We start from the raw sequence: 23,374 nt of genomic DNA on the forward strand, positions 1-23,374 counted from the left end.
CCAACCCAGGCAGAAAAGTCTGTGAGACTCTTATCTTCAATAAACTAATAAAAAGCCAGAAGTGGAGCTGTGTGTCTCATGGTAGAACACTAGACTTGAGTAAAAGAAGCTCAAGGACAGCACCCCAAGCCCTGAGTTCAAGCCCCAGGACCGGCATACACACACAAAATTTTTCTTTTGATGCTTAGCTTCCAGAAAACTGTCTCACATTACTTCCATAAGATGGATTTTAACTCAACCCCCATATCACCTCAATTTCATTTACTCTTTTTTGCCTTTTCTTATTCTTAAAAGTATTATGCTGATATTCTATTACCATATGGGTATTTATATCTTCCCATTAATAATGCTCACAGAGCAAAAATAACATATTGTATTTGTGTATGTGTGCCAGTATAAAGCTTGAAGTTAGGGCTTCACATTCTCTCTTGTCTTTTTCACACAAGGCTAGTGCTCTACCTCTTAAGCCACACCTCTACTTCCTGCTGGTTAATTGAAGAGTCTCATGGACTTTTCTGCTTGGGCTGGCTTCAAACCTCAATCCTCAGATCTCAACCTCCTGAGTAGCTGAGTAGGATTACAGGCATGAGCCACCAGCACCTCGCAACATACTGTATCTTTGTTTGATCCTTCAATGGAATAGTTTTGCACAACAATTGTGGCCATAAATGTTGAGTGTTATACATGGAAGACAAACTAAATGTTCACTTTCCCAATATCTCAATTAATTTTTCAGTTATGACCATTAAACTTCCAAATTTTTCATTTTTAATTATCTTTTTACAGTTGTACAAAGGGGTTTTAATTCAACGTTTCAATTTATGTGTATAACGCATCAAATCAGTCTTAGCCCTTCTGTCATCTTCCCCTTGTGTTTCTTTTAAATTATAACATCCAAAAACACTTTAAGAAAAATACCTGGGGGCTGAGAATGTGGCTTAGTGGTAGAGTGCTTACTTAGCATGCATGAAGTCCTGGTTTTGATTTCTCAGTACCACATAAACAGAAAAAGCCAGAAGTGGCACTGTGGCACAAGTGGTAGAGTGCTAGCAAAAGAAGCTCAGGGACAGTGCCCAGACCCTGAGTTCAAACCCCAAGACAGGCAAAAAATAAACAATTAAATAATTAAATTTAAAAATACCTGAAGAAGTTTCTAAAGATATGGGAGAACCTGTGGGATGAGAAAGGACTGGAAGAAGATGTAGAGCTGAGTTAGCTTCATGAAGGGAAGGCTGTGGAAGGTTTCCTCACATGAACTAATGTGGGAGGAACAAAAAAGGATCAGCTTCAGTCCTATCACTTGGGATGAGTGGGAGAAGCTACCATGGGTGAGCTGTAGGATTGAGCATCTGCCGCTAAGATTGCAAAGAAAATAAGACTTTCCTATCTGTCTAGGGGAATTACAGTCCTTATGGGGTCAAGTAAATTAATAAAGAAGTCAACCAGCTAGGCACTGGCTGGTGGCTCATGCCTGTAATCTCAGCTACTCAGGAGATTGAGATCTGAGGATATGAAGTTCAAAGCCAGCCTGGGCAGAAAAATCTGTGATACTCTTATTTTCAATTAGCTAGCAAAAAGTTGGAAGTTGAGGAGCAAAAAAAGCCAAGAGAGTGTGAGGCCCCTGTGTTCAAGACTCAATGTCAATACCACACATACACACACAAACACACAAACACACAAACACACACACACACACAGAGGAGGAGGAGGAAGAAGAAGCGGAGGAAGAGAAGAAGAAAGAGGGGGAGGAGGAGGGAGGAGGAGGAGGAGGGAGCAGAAGGAGAAGGGAACAGGAGGAGGAGGGAGCAGGAGGAGGAGGAGGAGGAATAATAATCTGAACCAGGACGTACCAGAAAGTAGATAGGTCAGAAGTTTCCACCAGCATTTTCTCAACAGAGTCCAGCATTCGGGAATGAAAAACGATGAGGTTCATCACCTTGGCTAAGTCAGGGTTCTCATGCAGGTGGAGAGGAGCCTTCGCCACACTGGTATAGGCCTGTTGTTAGAGTTGGGAAAAGCACAGAGAAAGCAGACTGAATGAAAGGGGGCCACAACCTTGAGACTATGCCTTGGCTTACATATGACCTGTCTGGTTGCAGTTTTCAAAGTTACTCAATTCTTAAGGCAGAGCTTAGGAAATAAAAAAGGAAGGTAGAACCCGATGATGGGAACCACCAACAAGAGCAGACCATTACCTGTAAGCGAAACCAGTCCAGCCTCAATCCAGAGAATTCAAATTCCCCTCCATTATCCACTATGAATAAAACAGAAGTATAAAGGGAAAGGATAAAGCAGTACTTAAAACATAATTTCAAGGAATGATAGGTCTTCTGAAAGATTTTGTCCTATTTCCTGGATCATAGACCAACATTTCTTTTTTAAAAAACACATATATGTGTGTGTATGTATGTATGTTTGTATGTATGCATTGGGCCAGATGCTAGTAGCTCATGCCTGTAATTCTAGCTACTCAGGAGACTGATATCTGTATATCGGGATTTGGAGACAGTCCAGGCAGGAAAGTTCATGAGGTTCTTATCTCCAGTTAATCAACAAAAAGCTAGAAGTGAGGCTATGGCTCAAGTGGCAGAATACCTTCTTTGCCTTGAGCAAAAATGCTGAAGGACAGTGTCCAGGCACTGAATTCAAACTACAATACCAACACACACACACACACACACACACACACACACACACACACACACACGCACACGCACGCGTACACACACACACACACTAAATTGAGCTTCAAAAATACCCTGCCACCCTCACTTCCCTCCAGTTACCTTGCTTGAGGTTCAGAGAGGAGAGGGTACTGACAAATGAGGACATAATGATGGACTCCTCCTCTGGACACACAGACAGGTTCTAAAAGAAGGGCAGGGGTTGCTGTCAATGGGCATAAGTTCCTGGACGGGAATGAGGACCCCAGGTTCAGTCAGTAGATGAAGGTAGAAAGAAATTGCTAAGTGCAAACAACAGAGAAAGAGTCAGGCAAGAGATAAAGGAAATTTCCTGGGATTTCTGCCATGTTAACAATTCATTTCTCTTTATTTTTTCTATTTCTATAAAGTTTAACGTAAGAAAAAAATACAGCTGGGATTTTTTTTTTTAAGAAATAGCAATAAGGTGTAGCCGGGTGCCATTGGTTCACGCCTATAATCCTAGCTACTCAGGAGGCAGAGATCCTAGGATCGTGGTTCAAAGCCAGCCTGGAGAAGGAAAAGCCATGAAACTCTTATCTCCAATAAAGCACCAGAAAACCAGAAGTGACTCTGTAATAGAGTGGTAGAGCACTAGCCTTAAGCTGAAGAGCTGAGGGACAGCACTCAGGCCTAAAGTTCAAGCCCCATGATGAAAGAAAGGAAGAAAGAAAGGAGAGAAGGAAGGAAGGAAGAAAGGAAGGAAGGAAGGAAGGAAGGAAGGAAGGAAGGAAGGAAGGAAGGAAGGAAGGAAGGAAGGAAGGAAGGAAAGAAGGAAGGAAGGAAGGAAGGAAGGAACAGGGGGGAGAGAAAGGGGGAGGAAGAGGGAGAGAGAGCTAAGGGTATGCATCTGTAATCTTAGCACTCAAGAGGCTGAGGCAGGAGGATCATGAGTTTGAGGTCATCTGGGGCATAGAGAGATCATGTTTCACCCACTCCACAGAGTATAAGATTCAGCTAGTATGGATGCATGGAAAAAATCACCAAAATCTAACCAATGGGACACACCTGAATGACATCACTAAGCACAAGAGCATCAAATCTGGCCAGGTACTGAAGATGGTATAGCTGTATCACTTTGATGTGTCTTCGGATCAAAGCCCTAATCTCCTCCAAGAGGAAGAGCAGCTCTGCAATGCTCCTGTAAAGTTGAGGATGAGAACAGAAAGAAGCCTGAGACCAGAAATATGAACTAGAGATGGACACAGGAGTAACAGGGCAGAAGCTAAGAAATCCTGAGGTTCATGGATGCCTCCTTGCCCTTCCTCCAGGTCCATCCAAGGACAAAGTCTTAACCATGTCAGTACTAACGAGTCGGCATAGTCTTCCGGTGTCTTTGTCTTGGTAACATTTTCGGTATGGCGAACCAGCCAGGTGACCTCATCGCGAATGAAGGACAGAGCCATGAAAGCAAATAGGGCCTATGAAGAAGACAGGAACTATTAGAATTTTCAACTTTAAAAACAGATATCAAAACACAGGGAAAAAAACTATGATGCTAATCTGTATAAGGATACAATCCTTATCATCAACAATGTTCAATGATACACAGACCCACAAACCCAACCTCCATGACACAGAAGCAGGTATGTACAGAGGTTGACACTAACTTATAGTCCCTCCCCCTCCCTCTCTATCAAATTAAATTCTTAGCCAGGCATTTGTGATTCATGTCTGCAATCCTAGCTGCTCAGATGCCTGAGATCTGAGGATCCTACTTTGAAGCCAGTCGGGGAAGAAAATCTGTAAGACTCCTATCTCCAAGTAACCAGCAAACAGCTAGAAGAGGAGGTATGTCTCAAGTGGTAGAGTACCAGCTTTGAATGAAAAAATTAAGTAAGAGTGCCAGGTTCAAGCACTAGTACCAACATACACAAACACACACACACACAAATAAATTCTAGAAATATTTACTGGTTATTTATATGGGTCAAACAGAAAAGCAAAGACTGCCATCAATTAATTCACATTCAGGTCAAAAACAGGACAAGTTCAAAATTAGTGCATAACATACTATGACAGTGCTGAAAAAGAAACATACAGAATGTCTTGAGTACTCTAAACTTCAAGGAATCTGCATGGACAAATAGATCAGAAATACAAAATCTAGATGAAAAAGAAGGCTGGATGAAGTGACATTGATTGAGATGCAGTGCGTTCATACTCTGACTTGTTGAATTGAAACCCCTTTGCACAATTACTTAAAATTATTTTTTTTTAAAAGAAAGAAATGCAAAATCTCCTGAGTGCCAAGTGGTTCCCCATTGCTGCTCATCACTGGTCATCCTCTCCCTCCCTGCATTTCTCTTGCCTTGGGACCCAGAAGTCCTGGCTCATCAGTCAACACCATCTCCAGTTCCTTCACAGCCATCCGCAGGAACTGGCGTCGTTGACAGTGAAATTGGCCACTGAGGAAGGAAAGTGGAAACTTGAGAATATTGCTGCTCCCACCCTTCAAAATTCTCCATGCTGATAGCTCACACCTGTAACCCTAGCTATTCAGGAGGCTAAGATCTGAGGGCTGAGGTTAAAGCAAGCCTGGGAAGGAATATTACAAGAGACTCATCTCAAATCAACCATCAAAAAACTGGAAGCTAAGCTATGGGTCAAGTGGTAGAGCTTGGCATTGAATGGAGAAAAAAAAAAGCTAAGGGACAGTGTCCAGGCCCTAAGTTTAAGCCCAGTACCAGCGTGTGTGTGTGTGTGTGTGTGTGTGTGTGTGTGTGTGTGTGTGTGTGTACAGGCGCACACATGTGCACACACACACACACAAATTCCTCAGAAGAAAGCTTCATTTAAGAATGGTTGAATGCTAAGGATAGATTGGCAAAGAAAAGGCAAGGATCTGTGGGGCTTCAGCAAGGCTCTTGGATTGAGGTAATGGGTTTCCAAAGAAACTTAGCTGGCTTTGAGAAAGGAGAGTCTTGTTCCATCCCCTCTCCGAGAGCCCACAGCCCAGCTTTACCTGTTAGTAATGGCATGTTCCTTGCTCTCCTTGATGTCTGCCACTCGTTTGCCATACCTGAAAAATGACACAGCACAGCAGGGTCAGCCATGCCACCAGTGAGGAACTTTATCCCACCTCAGAGATTCCAGCCTTCAGGCTAGGGAGAGCACAGCACTGCTGACTAGCACCCCTCACCCTTGGCCTGCAAAACTCTCAGAGTTTCAAGATCATTCTGCTGCAGCTCTTAATTTTTTAGATAGATAATAACTATGATTCTGAATGCTGATGGTTTATGCCTGTAATCCTAGCTTCTCATGAGACTGAGATGTGAAGATGGTGTTTCAAGTCAGCCTGGGTAGACAAGTCTGTGAGACTCCAATTAACCAGCAAAAAGCCAGAAGTGAAGCATGGTTCAATTGACAGAGCACCAGGCCTGAGGATAAAAGCTAAAGAATGAAAGGGAAACAAAGGAGGAGGCTACAATGCTTGATAAAAATGTACTCATTATCTTGCCCATCTAATTGTAACCCCTCTGTACAGTATTTTCACAATAATAAATAAATAAATATTTTTTTAAAAAGCTAAAGAATGGTGCCCAGACCCTGAGATTAAGCCCCAGTACCATCATGAAATAAAATAAAATAATGAAACAAAGAAAAGATAATAACCAGAAGAAAGGAAATTACTTGCCCAAGTTCACATAAAGGCTTGAACTTGGGGCTTGGGCACTGTTCCTGAGCTCTTTTGCTCAAGGCTAGCACCCTACCAGTTTGAATCACGGCACCACTTCTGGTTTTCTGATGGTTAATTGGAGATAAGAGTCTCATAGACTTTCCTGCCTGAGCTGCCTTTGAACCATGATCCTCTCATCTCAGCCTCCTGAGTAGCTAGAATTACATATATGAGCCACCAGCACCCAGCCCACAGAGTCTTCTTTTAAATATATTTTTTAATGATTTTAGGGATGGGAAGGTGGCTCAGTGGTAGAGTGCTTGCCTTGCATGCATGAGGCCCTGGGTTCAATTCCCTAGCACTATATAAGCAGAAAAAGCCAGAAATGGCGCTGTGGCTCAAGTGGTAGAGCTCTAGCCTTGAGCTGAAGAGCTGAGGCACAGTGCCCAGGCCCAGAGTTCAGGCCCCATGACCGACATACATAAATAAATAAATAAACATAAATTATTTTATTATCTTTAAGTAGTTTTACAAAGACCTTTCAATTCAATATGTCAATTTATGTCTACAATACATTTTTAAAATTGAGATTAGGTGATCACATATAGCTGGGACTCGACTTCTTTTTCCAATCCTGCACTCATTACTTGAAAGCAGTAAAGCAAGGCACTCTTCTGGTTGGAGTAGGGTGAATAAATCAGGGCATAAGACTGGATCATGGGGGCAGAGGGAGGGGGGCCCACAACGCAGGTGACTCAAATGGCAGAGTGCTTGTTTAGTGAGCACAAGGCCCTGAGTTCAGACCCTCACTTGACCTTGACAATGCACTGAACTTCATCCATTCTCATACCACCAAACTCCTCCAAAGAAACACTCTTCTTACCTTCTCACCTCTGAAGCTCATAAAGCCTTCAATACTTAACAAACTGCCCTCTCAGAAGTCAGTGTGAATTGCCGAATTAAGTAGCCTTTTTATTGCTATGGCTTGTCTATAATATTTGGCCATAATGATTTGTGCTCTGTCAATCTGTGCTCAGAATCCCAGCATTACTGTTGATTCTTTGTTCTCTGTGTTCCTTACATATTACCTTCTTTTGTTTTTGTTTTGTTTTGTTTTTTGGTTCTGGTCATGGGGCCTGAACTCTGGGTCTGGGCGCTGTCCCTCAGCTATTTAGCTCAAGGCTAGTGCTCTACCACTTGAGCCACAGCGCCACTTCCGGCTTTTTTCTTTTTGCTTATGTGGTGCTGAGGAATCGAACCCAGTGTCTCATGCATGCAAGGCAAGCGTTCTACCACTGAGCCACCTTCTCAGCCCCATATTACCTTCTTTTATCATGTATCACTGTTTTTGTTTGGTTTTGGCAGTACCACAGTTTGAACTCAGGGCCTCATGCTTGCTAGGCAAGAGCTCTGCCACTGAGCCACACCTCTAGCCCTTTTGAAAAAATATTTTTATTGTAAAGAAACTGTAAAGAGGGATTACAGTTACATGAGTAAGGTGATGAGTACATTTCCTACTAAGCATTATTACCCCCTTCTTTGTTTTTCCCCTACCATCTCTTCTCTCCACACCTCCCCAACTCCTCCCCCCCACCAAGTTGTAAAGTTCATTTTCAACGTAGTTTCTTGTACGTCTCATTGTTACAATGGGTCAACCTGTATCTTGTTTCAGGGTTTTGTTATTTCCCTTCCCCTCTCTAAATTAGAAAAATGTATGTACAAGATGCAGGGCACCAGAATCAAATACAGTGACAACAGGGGTTATACCATAAGGGGGAGAACATACAAAACAAACAAAAAAATCACATAGTACATTAAAAACAACAACAACAACAAAGAAAAAAACCTCTTGTGTCCATATCTTAAGGTTCATTTCACCTAGCATCATCTTATTTGCCATATGTACATATGGTCATATGTACATAGCTTTTGCACTTATGTACATATTTATATAGCTTTGACCTTTTTTGCTTGTCTGGTAGGATTATCTTAGACATATACTAGTTATTGCAAATAAGGGAAAGCATGGGACCTATGATTCTTTGGGTCTGGCTTACTTCACTTATAATTTTTTCCAAGTCTTTCCATTTCCTAACAAATGGGGCGGTGTCATTCTTTGTGATGGAGGCATAGAATTTCATTGTGTGTGTGTGTGTGTGTGTGTGTGTGTGTGTGTGTGTATACATACATACATACATACACCACATATTCTTGATCCATTCATCTAGTGAGGGGCATCTGGGTTGATTCCATATATTAGCTATGGTGAATAATGCTGCCATAAACATAGTTGTGCTGGTAGCTTTAGTATGGCCTTGTTTGTAATTGTTTGTATAAATGTCTAGAAGTGGGATTGCTGGGTCATAGGGGAGCTCTATGTGTAGTATTGCTTTCCAGAGTGGTTGAACAAGTTTACACTCCTACCAACAATGCAGTAGGGTTACTTTTTGGCCACATCCTCTCCACCATCTGTTGTTATTAGATTTCTTGATTATAGCCATTCTAACTGGAGTGAGGGGGAATCCCAATGTTGTTTTGATTTGCATTTCTTTTTTGTGTGTCAGTTGTGGGTCTTGAACTCTGGGCCTGGGCGCTGTCCCTCAGCTCTTCTGCTCGAGGTTAGCACTCTACCGCTTGTGCCACAGCACCACTTCTGGTTTTCTGAGTGGTCTTTTGGAGATAAGAGTCTCATGGACATTCCTTCTCAGGCTGGCTTTGAACCACGATCCTCAGACTTCAGCCTCCTGAGTAGCTAGGATTACAGGTATGAGCCACCAGCGCTCGGCTTGCATTTTTTTTATGGCTAGAGAAGCTGAGCATTTCTTCATGTGTCTATTGGCCATTCTTATTTCCTCTTCAGAGAAGTCTCTTTAAGTCTTTAGCCCACTTATTAATCAGGTGGTTGTTTCTTGGAGGATTTGTTGTTGGGGGATTTAATTTTTTGAGTTCTAAGTATATTTTAGATATCAGACCCTTGTCTGGTTCAGGCCTGGGTTATATGCCTGAGCTCTGAGATGCCTATTTTTATGCCTCCAATTGTAGCTGGTATGACAGGCATACACCATTGTGCCCAGCCTCTTGCACTGACATGAAAGTCTCATAAAGTGTTCTGCCTGGGCAGTCCTAGAACCTATTTTACATTTCCCACTGTAACTCAGATAACCAGACTGTATTATGGCACCCAGCTATTGGTTGAGAAGGGGTATCAAGTGTCTGCCCCAACTGGCTTCATACCTCAGTCCTCCCAATCTCAGCCTCCCAAGTAGCTGATTACAAGTATGAGCTATCTACCCCATGCTGTTGGCACCACATTAGTGGGGCTTCATACCATCTCATTTCCCTTCTCCAAACCAGTCCTTATTGAACTTAGTGCAAAATGATAGAAATTTAGAGTTGAAAAATATCTTAATTAAAATCAAATCCACAGCAATCTGAATGGATAACTATTCCCAACATCTATAAAGAGCAAGGAAAAGAAATGGGATTAAGAGTATTAAATTTTTTTTGTTTTACCTCTTATTAAGTGAGGGACATTGAGACTGAATCTCTTGCCTCCTCATTTACAAAAAGAAACTATATTGCACCTGAGTTATTATACCTGATTTGTCATGGGGACCAAATTGGACCATTTATGTCAAAGAACTCCCTAAACTATAAATCATACATACCAGTTGCTGTTCTTAGTGATGGGGAACAACTCTCAAATATTCCTTCCATTCCTTAGAACTAGTAATCATTACCAAGTTTCTTCATATAAATAACCCAAATCCACATTCTGAAACATCCTTTTTTTTTTCTTTCTGGTCATTTTCGAGACTTGGACTCGGAGGCCTCCCACTCCCTTGGCTTGCTTGCTCAACTGATGCTCTACTACTTGAGCTACACCTCCAGATCTTCACTAGATGAAGTATCTTGGGCTATGCTACTCGGGCTGACTATGAACCATGTTCCTCCAGATCTCAGCCTCCTGAGTAGCTAGGATTATAGGTTTGAGACACTAGGGCCCAACTCACATCCTAAAACTTCTAATTATTAACTATAGACTTATTCCCTCTTTGAGTCTGGCACTTACATATTTATATAACACATAATTTTTATATAACACATATAATTTATATATGTATATATAAAGTTTGATACATATGCACAAACACACATACACACATACACACACACACACACACACACACACACACACACACACACCTGGAAGATGCATATCAAACTATTTCAGGAGTAAGACTGTAGTCAACTTCTACTTTGTGATCGTCACATTGCTGGATGTTCTATTTGCCACCAGAAATAAATGCAGGTAATGCAGATATCCCACATATCTTCTTTATGATATAGCTTTCTCATCTTCCCTTTACAGACTATTAAAGAGTTGTTAAGTTCCTTATCTCTAATTTATTCTCTTTTTTTTTTTTTCTTTTTTTGCAGCTATGGGGCTTGAACTCTGAGCCTGGGCACTGTCCCTGAACAATTTAGCTCAAGGCTAGTGCTCTACCACTTGAGCCACAGTGCCACTTCTGGCTTTTTCTGCTTATGTGGTACTGAGGAATCGAACCCAGGGCCTCATGCATGCAAGGCAAGCACTCTACCACTGAACCACCTTCCCAGCCCCAATTCTCTCTCTTTTTTAATGCCAGTAGCAGGGTTTGAATTCAGGTCCTGGGCATTTTCCTTTAGCTTTTATTTATTTGTTTGTTTGTTTGTTTTGGTCAGTCCTGGGGCTTGAACTATGGGCCTGGGCCTAGAGACTGTCCCTCAGTGTTTCAGCTCAAGGCTAGCATTCTATTACTTGAGCCACAGTGCTACTTCTAGCTTTCTTAGTGGTTTATTGGAGATAAGAGTCTCATGGCCTTTCCTTCCTGGGCTGGCTGTGAACCACGATTCTTAGATCTCAGCCCCCTGAGTAGGATTACAGGCATGAACCACCATGCCCCAGCTCTTCAGCTTTTTTTGCTCAACGCTGGCACTCTGCTACTTGATCCACAGATCTACCTCTGGTTTTATGATGGTTAATAGGAGATAAGAGTCTCACAGATTATCTTGCCTGGGCTGGCTTCAAACCAGTTGGCCATCCTCAGATCTCAGCCTTCTGAGTAGCTAGGATTATAGGTGTGAGCCACTGGTGCCCAGCCTCCCATTTATTTTTAAATCCACTGCAACCCTGCACTCATGTGAAGCTGTTCCCTAAAAGATGACCTTTATAGCCAAATCCATTGAGCATTTTTCAATTGCCCTTGTGTTTGTTCCCATAGCAACATTTAGTTTGAATAACTGGACCTTCCCTCCTTTTTAATTTAATTTAATTTTTATTGATTGATTTATGGCAGTATTGTGGTATGAACTCAGCCTCACACTTGCTAAGCAAGTGCTCTACCATATAAGCCACTTCTCAGCCCCCTATGCTTTTGACTTTTCAGATAAGTTCCAGGCTAGCCTGGACCTTAATCCTCCTATTTATAACTCATGCATAACTACAGTGACAGCTGTGTACCACCACACTCTACTCAGCTCTTTACTGGTTGATATTTGGGGGCTGGGAAGAGGATTGTCTGATGAACTTTTCACCTCAGGTTAGCCTCCAATTGCAATCCTCCCTATCCTTCCTAGCTAGGATTATAGGCATTAGCCACTATGTCCAGCCTGTTCCTTCTTGCAATGCATTCTTCTCTTCTGTTTTCTCCCTTCTTCTAACTGTCCCCCATCGGTTTCCCTGCCTCTACCTGGCCCTTTAAATAGCAATGTACCCAGAGGGGAGCCTGCTATTCTTCTCACAATACATATTCTCCTGGAGACTCACACCTACTTTCAGGGTTTTGGTTGTCATGTCACCAATCTTCATCTGCTTCCAAACCTCAGTCCTCAGTTCCCAGACCGCACAGCAAAAGGCCTAACACATCTCCCCTCAGCATCCTCAAGACACTGCAAATTCAACTTCTTCAAAACTGAATTCACAGCCTCTTTCCCATGAACTTGCTTTGGCTCACACCTTCCGTAACTTGAAGGAATGCCAGAGATCCACACTGGAAATTTTGCCATCATCCTATTTTACTTACTTCAGCTCTGCTGCTAGCTTTTCCCATCTAATTTCTCTTTCCTGTGCAGCAGAATGATCTTTTCTAAAATGCAAATATGGTCATCTCAACTGCACAGTTTGAATTCACCCGATGGTTCCCTACAGAGACAGATTCAAACCCCATGACAGAGCACGTGAGGTCCCAAGTTATCTCTCCAAGCCCATCTCTTCACATCCCCATCTTGGTAATTCTTGCTCTAAATTATGACCAGCTTTTTAACCCTAGCCATCCTCTCTCTTGCCTCCAAAATTTTGCTAGTGTCTGTCTAGAATACCTTTTCCTGTCTTAATCAACTCTTCTGCATTCCACTCAACACACACACACACACACACACACACACACACACACACACACACACACACACACACACATACACACACCTTTTACACATACACACCATGCTTGCTTCAGCTGTTCAGCTCTTATGTCTATATATCTCTAGTTTTTCTTGATCCTGAAGGGCCAACTATCCCTCTGATAGTCTGGTTTCTCCTTATATTGCATAAATCTTTTGCTTTCTGGGGGGAGCTGGAGGGTTGTGCTAGTTCTAGGGCTTGAACTCAGGGCCTGAGTGTTGTCCCTTAATTTTTTGCTTGAGGCTTGGACTCTACCACTTGAATTACAGCTCCATTTCAGGTTTGTTGATGGTTAATTAGAGATAAGAGTCTCACAGAGTTTCCTGCCAGGGTTGGCTTTAAACCCCCATTCTCAGAGCTCAACGTCCTGAGTAGTTAGGATTAGAGGCACGAACCACCAGCACACAGCTCTTTTGCCTTTTTTTTTCCTCTGATCCTTGAACTCAAAGCCTGGTCACTGCCTCTGAGATTTTGTGAATAAGGCTACAGCTCTACTACTACGATACACAGCCCCACTCCTGGCCTTTAGGTAGTTAATTGAAGATAAGAGTCTCACAGGCTTTCCTGCCTGGGCTAGCTTTGAAACATGATTCTCAGATCTCAGCCTCTTGATTCACTTGAATTAGAGGTGTGAGCCACCAGCACATGGCTTCTTTCACTTTTTTTTTTTTTTTGGTCAGTCATGGGGCTTGAACTCTGAGCCTGGGCACTGTCCCTGAGCTCCTAAGCTCCAGGCTAGCACTCTACCACTTGAGCCACAGCGCCTCTTCCAATTTTCAGGTGTTTAATTGGAGATAAGAGTCTCACAGACTTTCCTGCTTAGGCTGGCTTTGAACTGTGATTCTCAGATCTCAGCCTCCTGAGTAGCTAGGATTATAGATGTGAGCCACTGGTGCCTGACTGGTCTTTTGCTTTTTTAAGTATCCTGAATATTTCCACAGCATTCTTTGTGTTACAAGCCATAATCCTTTACCCTATCATAAGAATTTGTCTGTTTTTACCAATTTGTAAACTCCTTAGACAGGTTTTTTTTTCTTTTTCTTGCCCAGACTAGCTTCCTGCTTCATCCTTCCAAGAACTGGGATCACATATGTGCTTCACCAAACCTGGCTTGAGACTCCTTTTATTTAACAAGCACATACATGGTGCTTACAAGCTACCGGAACTCTTAACATGCACTTTACAAATAGTAATACTTTGATTCTTCACAACCCTAGGAGATCTGTCATAGTAAATCACTACTGTTCTCCACATGTTACAGAAGAGGAGACTGAGACAATGGCATGGAAAAATTAAGTAACTTGCCCAAGGCCACACACCTTGAATTCAAACTGAGACAGTCTGATTTCAGAGTTTATGTGCTTCATCTCTACCATATCTTATTAAGTCACTGTGTTCCTAAGATCCTGAGGAATACCAAGCAAATAGTAGGGATTTGAAAAACATTTCTTTAATAGTTAGGTCTAACCCTTTCCACCTGTACTCTAGGGACACTTACCAAAAGAAAGAGGAGGAGGAGGAGGAGGAAGAGGAGGAGGACAAGAGTGTCAGGAGAAAGTGGGGCACTGATTACTCACACCTATAATCCTAGCTACTCAGGAGGCTGAGATTTGAGGATCACATTTCAAAGCCAGTTTGGGAATGAAAGTCTATGAGACTCTAAGCTCCAATTAACCACCAAATAGTTGGAAATGGAGCTATGGCTCAAGAATGTTAGCCTGGAGTGGAAAAAGCTAGAAGACAACACCCCAAGCCCTGAGTTCAAATATCAATACTGGCTTACACGTGTGTACACGAGTGCGCACACGTGCACACGCACACACGCACGCACACGCACACACACACACACACACACACACACACACACACACACACACGTCAAGGGGGGCTAAAAGTTACCAAAGATCAGTTTGGTTCTTGCGTCTCTCACCCTTTCAAACTGCTGAACAGGTCCTCAGTGACTTTGTGTACCTGCAGCACATCCTCCCGGATGAGGGTGATGTAGAGGGAGCCCTGCAGACACAGCTTCCACAGCTTCTGGCACTGGTTATTGGAGTTGAGGCACCCATGACAAAGAAGAAACCCAACTGCAGGGGGTAAGGAGTACAGACAAAGGCATTTAGAATGTTCACCCTTGCAAGATGCTACTTCGCCCCTACTCAGCTAATCCCACTAAACTTACTTAGGATCCAGCGCTCCATCACTTCCACAGACAGATACTCACAGGCCATCTAGGAGAAGAAAGGCAGAGACAGCCAAGCAGTTAGTTAACTTAGTCTTACCCTAAAGGAAAAGTCAATCTAGAAGCTGAGAATCAATGCAGGGTGGTGCTAGAGATATGAAGTTGGTGGGGGAGAGGGAATAGTACATGTCCAGCATTTGGAAGGCCCACACACACACACACACACACACACACACACACATTTATTTCATCAGACTAGATTAGGGCACTTTGATAAGCTAATGGTTAAGAATATGCCAGGAAGCTGGGCGCTGGTGGCTCATGCCTATAATCTTAGCTACTCAGAAAGCTGAGATCTGAGGTTTGCGGTTTGTCAAGGGCAGGAAAGTCCATGAAACTCTTATCTCTAATTAACCACCAAAAAACCAGAAGTGGCTCTGTGGCTCAAGTGGTAGAACACTCACCTTGAGCTGAAGAGCTCAAGGACAGTGCCCAGGCCCAGAGTTGAAGCCCCACAACTGAAGAAGAAAAAAAAGAATGTTCCAGGAAAGGAAGGCACTGAAACATTAGGCTGAGAGGAAAGAACATTATTGAAAAAAGGAATAGAAGCTCAGGACAGAATTTCAAACAAAATATTTGACATCATTTTCTCTCTCTTCAACAGTTCAGCTCAGGCATTGCTAAATCATTTCTGTAATCCTAGTGACTCAGGAGCCTGAGATATGAAGATGGCAGTTTAAAGCCTCTGGGCCAGAAAGTCTGTGAGACTGTGACTCTAATTAACCAGCAGAAACCAAGAAGTGGAGCTATGGCTCAAGTGCCAGTCTTCAGTCAAAAAGCCAAGAGAGGCCATGAGGTCCTGAGTTCTAACCCCAGTACTGGCATATTGGCACACTGGTGTGCGCGCACACATACACACATGCACACACACACACACACACACACACACACACACACCTTTTAGATATTTTTAACAGCAAGAGAATAAAATTCAGAGCCTTTACATGATTCTTCCTCCATTGAATTATTTTATCACACTTAAGGTAGAAATCACTCAGTTGACAGTTATCATCAATCTTGTATCTTCAGTTCTATTTTTATAACAAGATACTATAAAATATTAGGCCCATAAGATCTTTGAGGGAGGACTCTGGACCCATAGTAATGGAATAAAAGCTTTTATTAACTGATTCATGAGCTCAAATTCCTAGTGTTTGTTCCTTTTTTTTTTTTTTGTCTGTGTGGGGCTTGAACTCAGGGCCTGGGCACTGTCCCTAAGCTCTCCTGCTCAAGGCTAGTGCTCTACCACTTTGAGCCACAGCGCCATTTCCAATTTTTGAATGGTTAGTTAGAGATAAGAGTGTCACAGGGACTTTTCTGTCCAGGCTGGCTTCAAACTGTGATCTTCAGATATCAGCCTCCTAAGTAGCTAAGATTACAGGCATGAGCCACTGGCACCCAGCATATTGGCTTCTTTTTAAGACAGTGTCTCTGTATGCTGCCCAGGCTGATCTCAAACCCATGATTCTCCTGCCTCTAGCTCCCTGGTGCTGTAATTACAGGTGTAAACCACTAGCTCCAACTGACTCAGTTTTATACATTCATTCTTCTATGAATATTGATTAAATCCTTCCCATGAGCAGGCACACATTATTTCTGGTCCAAACAAAAACTCGAATCCAACCATGATATTTTGGCTATAAGAATTTACCAATGGTGGCTGGGAATGTAAGGTAGTGGTAGAGTTCTTGCTTAGCATGCATGAGGCCCTGGATTCAATTCCTCAGAACCACATACACAGAAAAAAAAAAGAAGTAACCAACCAGAACCAAGTACTCTAGCTCATGCCTGTAATCTTAACTTCTTGGGAGGCTACAATGGGAAAGATTGGAGTTAGAGGTCAGTCCGGGGAAAGAAGTAAGGAGAGCCCATCTCAACCAATAAAGTACTAGGCACAGTGTGTACAACTCTCAATCCAACTATACAAGAAGCATAAATAGGAGGATCATAGTCCATATTAGTCCAGGTTTTTTTTTTAAAGCACTACCTATTGAAAAAAAAAAAGAAAATAAAAAAATGGCTGGGAGAATGTCTCAAATGATAAAGTTTCTATGCAGGAAGCACAAGACCCTGAATCAAACCCCAGTTCTGATTTTAAAAAGAAAAAAGCCACCAAATAGACTGGGGCATGGATAAAGTCATATAGCGCTTGCCTTGCAATAGTGAGGCCTGAAGCCAGACACCTGTAGCTTAAACCTGTAATCCTAACTACTCAGGATGTTGTCTGAGGGTCATGGTTCAAAGCCAGCTCAGGCAAGAAAGTTTCTGAGTCTCTTATCTCCAATTAACCAGCAGAAGGCCAGAAGTGGAACTGTGGCTCAAGTGGTAGAGCGCCAGCCTTGGGCAAAAATACTAAGGGACAGGCTGGGAAGGGAGGTGAAGGGTAAACAAAGGAGGAGGCTGCAATGCTTGGTAAGAAATGTATGCATTATCCTGACCATGTAATTGTAACCCCTCTGTACAGTATGTTCTCAAATAAAATAAAATAAAATTTAAAAAAAAAAAAATACTAAGGGACAGCACACAGGCCCTGAGTTCAAGCCCCAGTTCTAGCACCAAAAACAAAAACAAACAGACAAAAAAAAAAGAAAGAAAACACAAGAAGTAATCAGTTTAGAAATAAATCTTAGAAGAAGGCCAAAGCCTTCTTAGGGCGGATTCTCCTGAAAGAAGCACAATCTTCAGATATAGCCTTGGCAGAGAATGGCTTCCCTAACAGAAGGAAAAGGGAACTCACTGTGTCTGAGTTAGCAGGGTCAATCATGGCTGGAGGGTTGCTGATGAGACTAAGAAGCTGGGCACTGCGCCACTGCTCCGCTCCTTGGTTCCTCCGGACAAAGAGGAAATGCAAAGACAGTAAGGCTCCACTCACAGCCTGTAGGAAAAGACAAACCCTTCACGTCACAGACAGGGACATCTTTGCCTGAGAAATTCTCCACTCTTTCAGGGAACTCGCCTTGGTGTGAGGCCCAAACTCCTCTGTCAGCTTCTTCAGAGGGTGGTCATACTCCAAGACCATCTGGCCCAGGCGAGCAAAACTGGGGTCACTGGGAGAAAGCAGAGGAGGGAGGAGTTACAGGCCTTAAGCATGACATAAAGCCTATGTTTGAAATGGATGGACCTAGAACAAATCATGTTAAGTGAAGTAAGCCAGTCTCAGAGAGACAAACAGAGCATGTTTTCTCTCCTATGTGGAAGCTAAATCTTTTTTTTCTTTTTTTTATTGTGAAAATACTATACAGAGGGGTTACAATTACATGGGCAAGATAATGAGCACATTTCTTATCAAGCATTGTAGCCTCCTCCTTTGTTTCCCCTTCAGAAGCTAAATCTAAAATACACTGGGATATGAAAAATTATACAGGACTCTAGGCATTCACACAATGAGACCAAAGGAGGGTATCCTTAGGAGAAGACAACAGTGCAATGCCCACATGCATCTGATCATATAAAATAATATTTATCAAAATGAGCTCCAGGAAATGGAAATGAGGTGTTATTTTTTAATTTGTTGCTGTGTTTGTTTTCTTTTCTGTTTGTCGTGTTTATTCATATATCTGTCTTTGGAAGAGTGAGGGGGCACAGAAATAGAGGGACAAAAGGTAAACAAATGCATCAGTGATGCTCACTAGACACTATGTGGAAAATGAACTGTACAACATATGGGTACGAACAGGAAAGAAAAACTGGGTGAAAGCAAGGGAAGGGGTGACCTTATCCAAAAAGAAAAGTACTTTTTACCTGACATTTAACTGTAACCCCTCTGTACATCACCTTTATAATAACAATTTAAAAACTTAAAGCATATGTTTATATATAGGATAAAGATGTGTGCATAGGTTGGCATTCCCCATCATTCCCAAAGACCATCACACTATGTACAAATGTCGAAGGCAAGTGGGGGACATGAAACTATGGATAGATAATGGGTCAGGCATATGGGCAGGTATCCATATAAACACATCTGAATGTCCATCTTACACAGAACCATGTGTCATGTCTCACTCTGAACCTTCTTGACTTCATTTTTTAGCCCTAAAATTCTGATATTCTAGTGAAGGTAGGAGAAAATTGTAGATAATACAAATTCATTTGTATTTGGCTTCAACTGTATTATCATACATTATTTACTTCTAATGGCTTAATCCTACTGGTATTAGTTCACCAATACTAATAAGAATTGTCTTTTTGTCTTTTTTTTTTTTTTTTTGCCAGTTTTGGGGCTTGAACTCAGGGCCTAGACACTGTCCTTGAGCTCTTTCACTCAAAGTTAGTGCTCTACCACTTTGAGCTGTAACACCACTTCCAGTTTTGAGTGGTTAATTGGAGATAAGAGTCTCATGAGGACTTTGCTGCCCAGGCTGGCTTTGAACCACGATCCTCAGATTTCAGTCTCTTAAGTAGCTAGGATTACAAGTGTGAGCCACCAGCAACTGGCCCTCTTTTTGTCTTTTGTAATATCCTAAAAAGCAGCATGGAAGCTAGTCCAGGTTAAAAAAAAAAATAGCTCAGGGGCTGGGAAGGTGGCTCAGTGGTAAAGCACTTGCCTTGCATGCATGAGGCCCTGGGCTCTATTCCTCAGCACCACATAAGCAGAAAAAAAAGCCAGAAGTGGCGCTATGGCTCAAGTGGTAGAGCACTAGCCTTGAGCTGAAGAGCTGAGGGACAGCGCCCAGGCCCAGAGTTCAGGCCCACGACCAGAAACCCCACCTCCCCAAAAAAAATAGATCAGAGAAAATGCTAACTGGATAATCAATTATCAAGAGTTAACTACACATAAAAAAACATATGTTATTTTGCCTGGGTCATGATGTAGATTTTCTTATGAGAAATCACAGCATCTATTTCCTTTGTAGCTACCTTCTTATCTCAAATCATCATAAATGAGCCTCTTTATCTCCCTTCACTTACCTATGCCCATGCATCATTTCATGGGCACAGTTGTACAGGCCAATGAGTATCCGCCGGTCCTCAATCCGTGACAGAAGTAAAATGACTGAGGTGTAAGTCACAATCAAGTCTAGGTAACTCCGAGTGAAGTCAAAGTTGAGATTCTGCAAGGAAAATATATAGGATCCCAATGACAGAATAACCAAACAACTTGGATCTCCCTATTTTGCAATTTTCTAACAGTGTTAAATAGACTCCAAAAGAATCTACAACAAGTAGAAACCTGGAGGATTGAAAATTCAGAGGAAGAAATTTAAAACAAAAGTCATGGGCTAGACCAAGCACTGGTGGTTCACACCTGTAATCCTAGCTACTCAGGAAACTGACATATGAGTATCATGGTTCAAAGCCAGCCAGGGAAGGATAGTCTGTGGCATTCTTATCTCCAATTAACCAGCAAAAAGCCAGAAGTGGAAGGGTGGCTCAAGTGCTAGAGCGTCAGCCTTGAGCATAAAAGCTAAGGGACAGAGCCCTAAGTGCAAGCCACACACACACACACACACACACACACACACACACACACAAAGTACAAAAGTCCAGGGCTAAATAAGAGCTCAAGATACAAGGAGACTGGGAAATAAGGAAGTACATGAAGGTTGGAAGAAATAAAGTAAGAAAATTTTGTATAATATTTGTATTAATTAAATCACATTGCTAATTACACTGATTATATTTTAACATCAGCACTTTTTACAAAAGAATTGTGGTCCTGAATAGGAATAAATGGAATAGCCATTCTTCTAGTCCCATCCCTTTCTACGCTGTCTCAACTTACACCTGGTCTTTTCTTTAATCCTATTGTATAATAGAAGAAGGCTATAAAGGATCTTACAATATCAAAATGGCACTGGCAGGCATCAATGGTGTTGAGAAGTTCATATACATGATCCTGGAAGTGAAATTTAAAATAAGAGTGAATAGAGATTTTTTTTAATGATGACGCATAATATCAAAATTTGAGGACAAGGGACAGGTCCCAGAGCGTTTCCAGGTAAAAAAGTAGAGAAGAAAAAGAAAAGAAATCCCTTCTCTGTAAACCCTAAATGACCCCTTTCAGATGTGTGTCCACAAATACAAGGTACTTCCATATCATGCATACTTTCCCTGAATTCACTATCCCTGAATGCTATTCCTCCACAGGGTAAAATGGGGCTTTTTAAAAGATGGATAGTTTCTATATAATTGGTCATTTATTTTCTTTAACAGTACAATTTAGAGATCCTTCTATATTAGTACATATCTCATTTCTTTCAAAAAACTTTATGAAGCCACAGAAATGAACACCTACTAATTAATGACAATGCCTACAAAAGAGAATTGGACCAGAAAGAGCTCACCCGAAATTCCATGACATCCACAAATGACTGATAGTAGTTGATGAGGAATCTAATTATCTCAGCTTTTTCACGATGAACTGGCCCTAAATGTTGCTGAAACACAAAACATGTAAAAATAAAATGGCAATTGGCCAAAGTTAACTCCATAGAAGGACTAATACCTGAACACCTTAGAGGTTTGAAATACATTGACATGGGAGGTGAAATCTCTCCAATGTTCTCCACATCTTTAAATAGAGATTCTTTACCTAGGTAAGATAGTTCTGACTAGATTCAGAGAGCTAAATAAGAGGATATTTCAAGACCCCTTTTAAAGCTGGAGAAACATACTATCTAAATCAAAGTCAAAAGAAACAGGATAAGAAGAAGCTACAGTAAAAACAGATAGGAAGTTCACTGCTAATAATTAATAAGGGCAAAAGAGTGAATAGCCCACTAGATACATAGTTCTAAGCAAGGAAATACCCAGTGGAAACCAGGAAGAACATTAAAATATACACATTCTGCTAGGCTGGTAAAGTGTCCTTGTGAATCTCGCAATAGAGACACAGAGCAATGCTATGTTCCAGCTTGAGAGGCTCCCATCTCAGAATTCTCATGACTGGAAGCCTTATGTTTATGCCTCAGGAAACTAAAAGAATGAAGAAAAGCTGTCCAAAGAGGAGAATGTGAACCATCTTTGCATACAATTTTGTCAGAGAAAAGAAAAGTAGGGTCAAGCTCTCACCGTGCTATTTCGGACATCTATGTTAGGAAATTTCTTGTTGATATATTTGAGACATGATTCCATAGACTTTTCCAGGAGGAAAGGCGGCTTGGATTTAGGATCTGAACAAGTCTGCACAGAAAAACCGCATTATATTTCAACCCTTTGTCCCCCCCTGAGACATACCTTTACCTGAATCATTCAATCCTTAGGGGAAAGCCCTGCAGGAATTCATTATAAAAGCATGAGAGTAGATCAAGAACAAGTTCCAAAACAGTGAGCCAACTATCTTAAGAGCTAAGCAACAACCCCAGTGTCTTGTCTCACTGGGTGAAACTTAACATCTTCTTGGTCCCAGCACAAAGAGGAAGTTGTTTCCCCGCCTCTCAAGAGAAGACGGAAGCTATAAGAAAAGTGGTTTGTCGTAGAGTTAGAATTGTGGGAGACTTGGGCCCACAGTTATGCCTATTAAATGAATATTTTTATCCCAAAGTGCATTTACTGGGGAAACTGGAACAAAGAAAACATGTTCCTAGTGATTTGTTTTATTGCAAAATGCACAAACATTTCCTCCCACAAGAACCTTATTCTCACTTCTAGTAACTTTCCACAGTGCCCCTGTCTTCATTTCTGCTTTTGATGTCTTCGCTAACCCCTGGCTCACCCATTGCTACCAGCTTCTACCAGACTCACAGTTCTAATCCTACACACACAGGCATACAAATACAGCATGAACTGCACCCAAAGTACTTTAAAAGGCACTTACCACTTTTTTTTAATCTATTTCTCTTTCCTTAAAGGGAAGTACTTCTACCCCCCCAAAAAAAAAGGTTTTTGCTGCAGACCTAGCTTTAGGTTTCCTTGGCGCATAGGAAAGGGTAAGTGATAAGACCCAGAACTCTAGCCCCAGACCCATGTCCAAATCATTCAGAACAAAATTACCCTCCCCACCACTGCCACCATCACCCTTACCTTCAATTCCAGTGGAAAGCAGTTGCTCTCACTCTAAGAATCGCATGTAGGAAGGGGAAAGCCTAAAAAGAAGCCCCCTTCTGCCTCCCCAAACTGTCTGGCCTCCATAATCTGGGCACCTGAAGATCAGTTAGGTCGAACTTCTGGACCTGCCAGTTTTACAGTTCCCTGCTTTACTCTTGCTGAAATAATTAGATCCATTTCATTACTTGTGCTTACCTTCTTGATGTTGTATATTCGGATGAGAACTCCCTGACCTCGGTCATTGAGGATAGTGAGCTTCTCCGCTAATTTATGCTGGTAGGCAGAGGTCAAAGACATGATGGCCACGGAAAGAGTGGGGTATCCGGACAATAAGGCCTTGAGCTCCCTACACACTCTAAGTTTGGGTGGTGACACACCCT

The 23,374-nt window shown here is 42.0% G+C and overlaps 1 protein-coding gene across 1 annotated transcript in view; it reads right to left on the bottom strand.

Moving 5' to 3' along the window:
- The window catches only part of Nckap1l (NCK associated protein 1 like), a 56,621-nt gene extending 33,267 nt beyond the window's left edge, over positions 1-23,354 (bottom strand). Inside the window, exons 1-16 of the mRNA XM_042698730.1 lie at positions 23,190-23,354; positions 22,020-22,130; positions 21,293-21,385; positions 20,788-20,844; positions 19,917-20,059; positions 17,962-18,052; positions 17,743-17,880; positions 14,946-14,994; positions 14,694-14,850; positions 5,668-5,724; positions 5,014-5,110; positions 4,014-4,123; positions 3,711-3,843; positions 2,787-2,868; positions 2,196-2,254; positions 1,851-1,996 (exon numbers count right to left, since the gene is read on the bottom strand). Coding sequence (XP_042554664.1) covers positions 1,851-1,996; positions 2,196-2,254; positions 2,787-2,868; positions 3,711-3,843; positions 4,014-4,123; positions 5,014-5,110; positions 5,668-5,724; positions 14,694-14,850; positions 14,946-14,994; positions 17,743-17,880; positions 17,962-18,052; positions 19,917-20,059; positions 20,788-20,844; positions 21,293-21,385; positions 22,020-22,130; positions 23,190-23,291 — 1,625 coding nt within the window. The 5' untranslated portion in view covers positions 23,292-23,354. The remainder of the gene's footprint in view (positions 1-1,850; positions 1,997-2,195; positions 2,255-2,786; positions 2,869-3,710; positions 3,844-4,013; positions 4,124-5,013; positions 5,111-5,667; positions 5,725-14,693; positions 14,851-14,945; positions 14,995-17,742; positions 17,881-17,961; positions 18,053-19,916; positions 20,060-20,787; positions 20,845-21,292; positions 21,386-22,019; positions 22,131-23,189) is intronic.
- Positions 23,355-23,374: the final 20 nt, after the last annotated feature.

This window comes from Dipodomys spectabilis, unplaced genomic scaffold, assembly GCF_019054845.1.
Source record: "Dipodomys spectabilis isolate Male_0828 unplaced genomic scaffold, ASM1905484v1 ptg000234l, whole genome shotgun sequence".
NCBI classification, from domain to species: Eukaryota; Metazoa; Chordata; class Mammalia; order Rodentia; family Heteromyidae; genus Dipodomys; species Dipodomys spectabilis.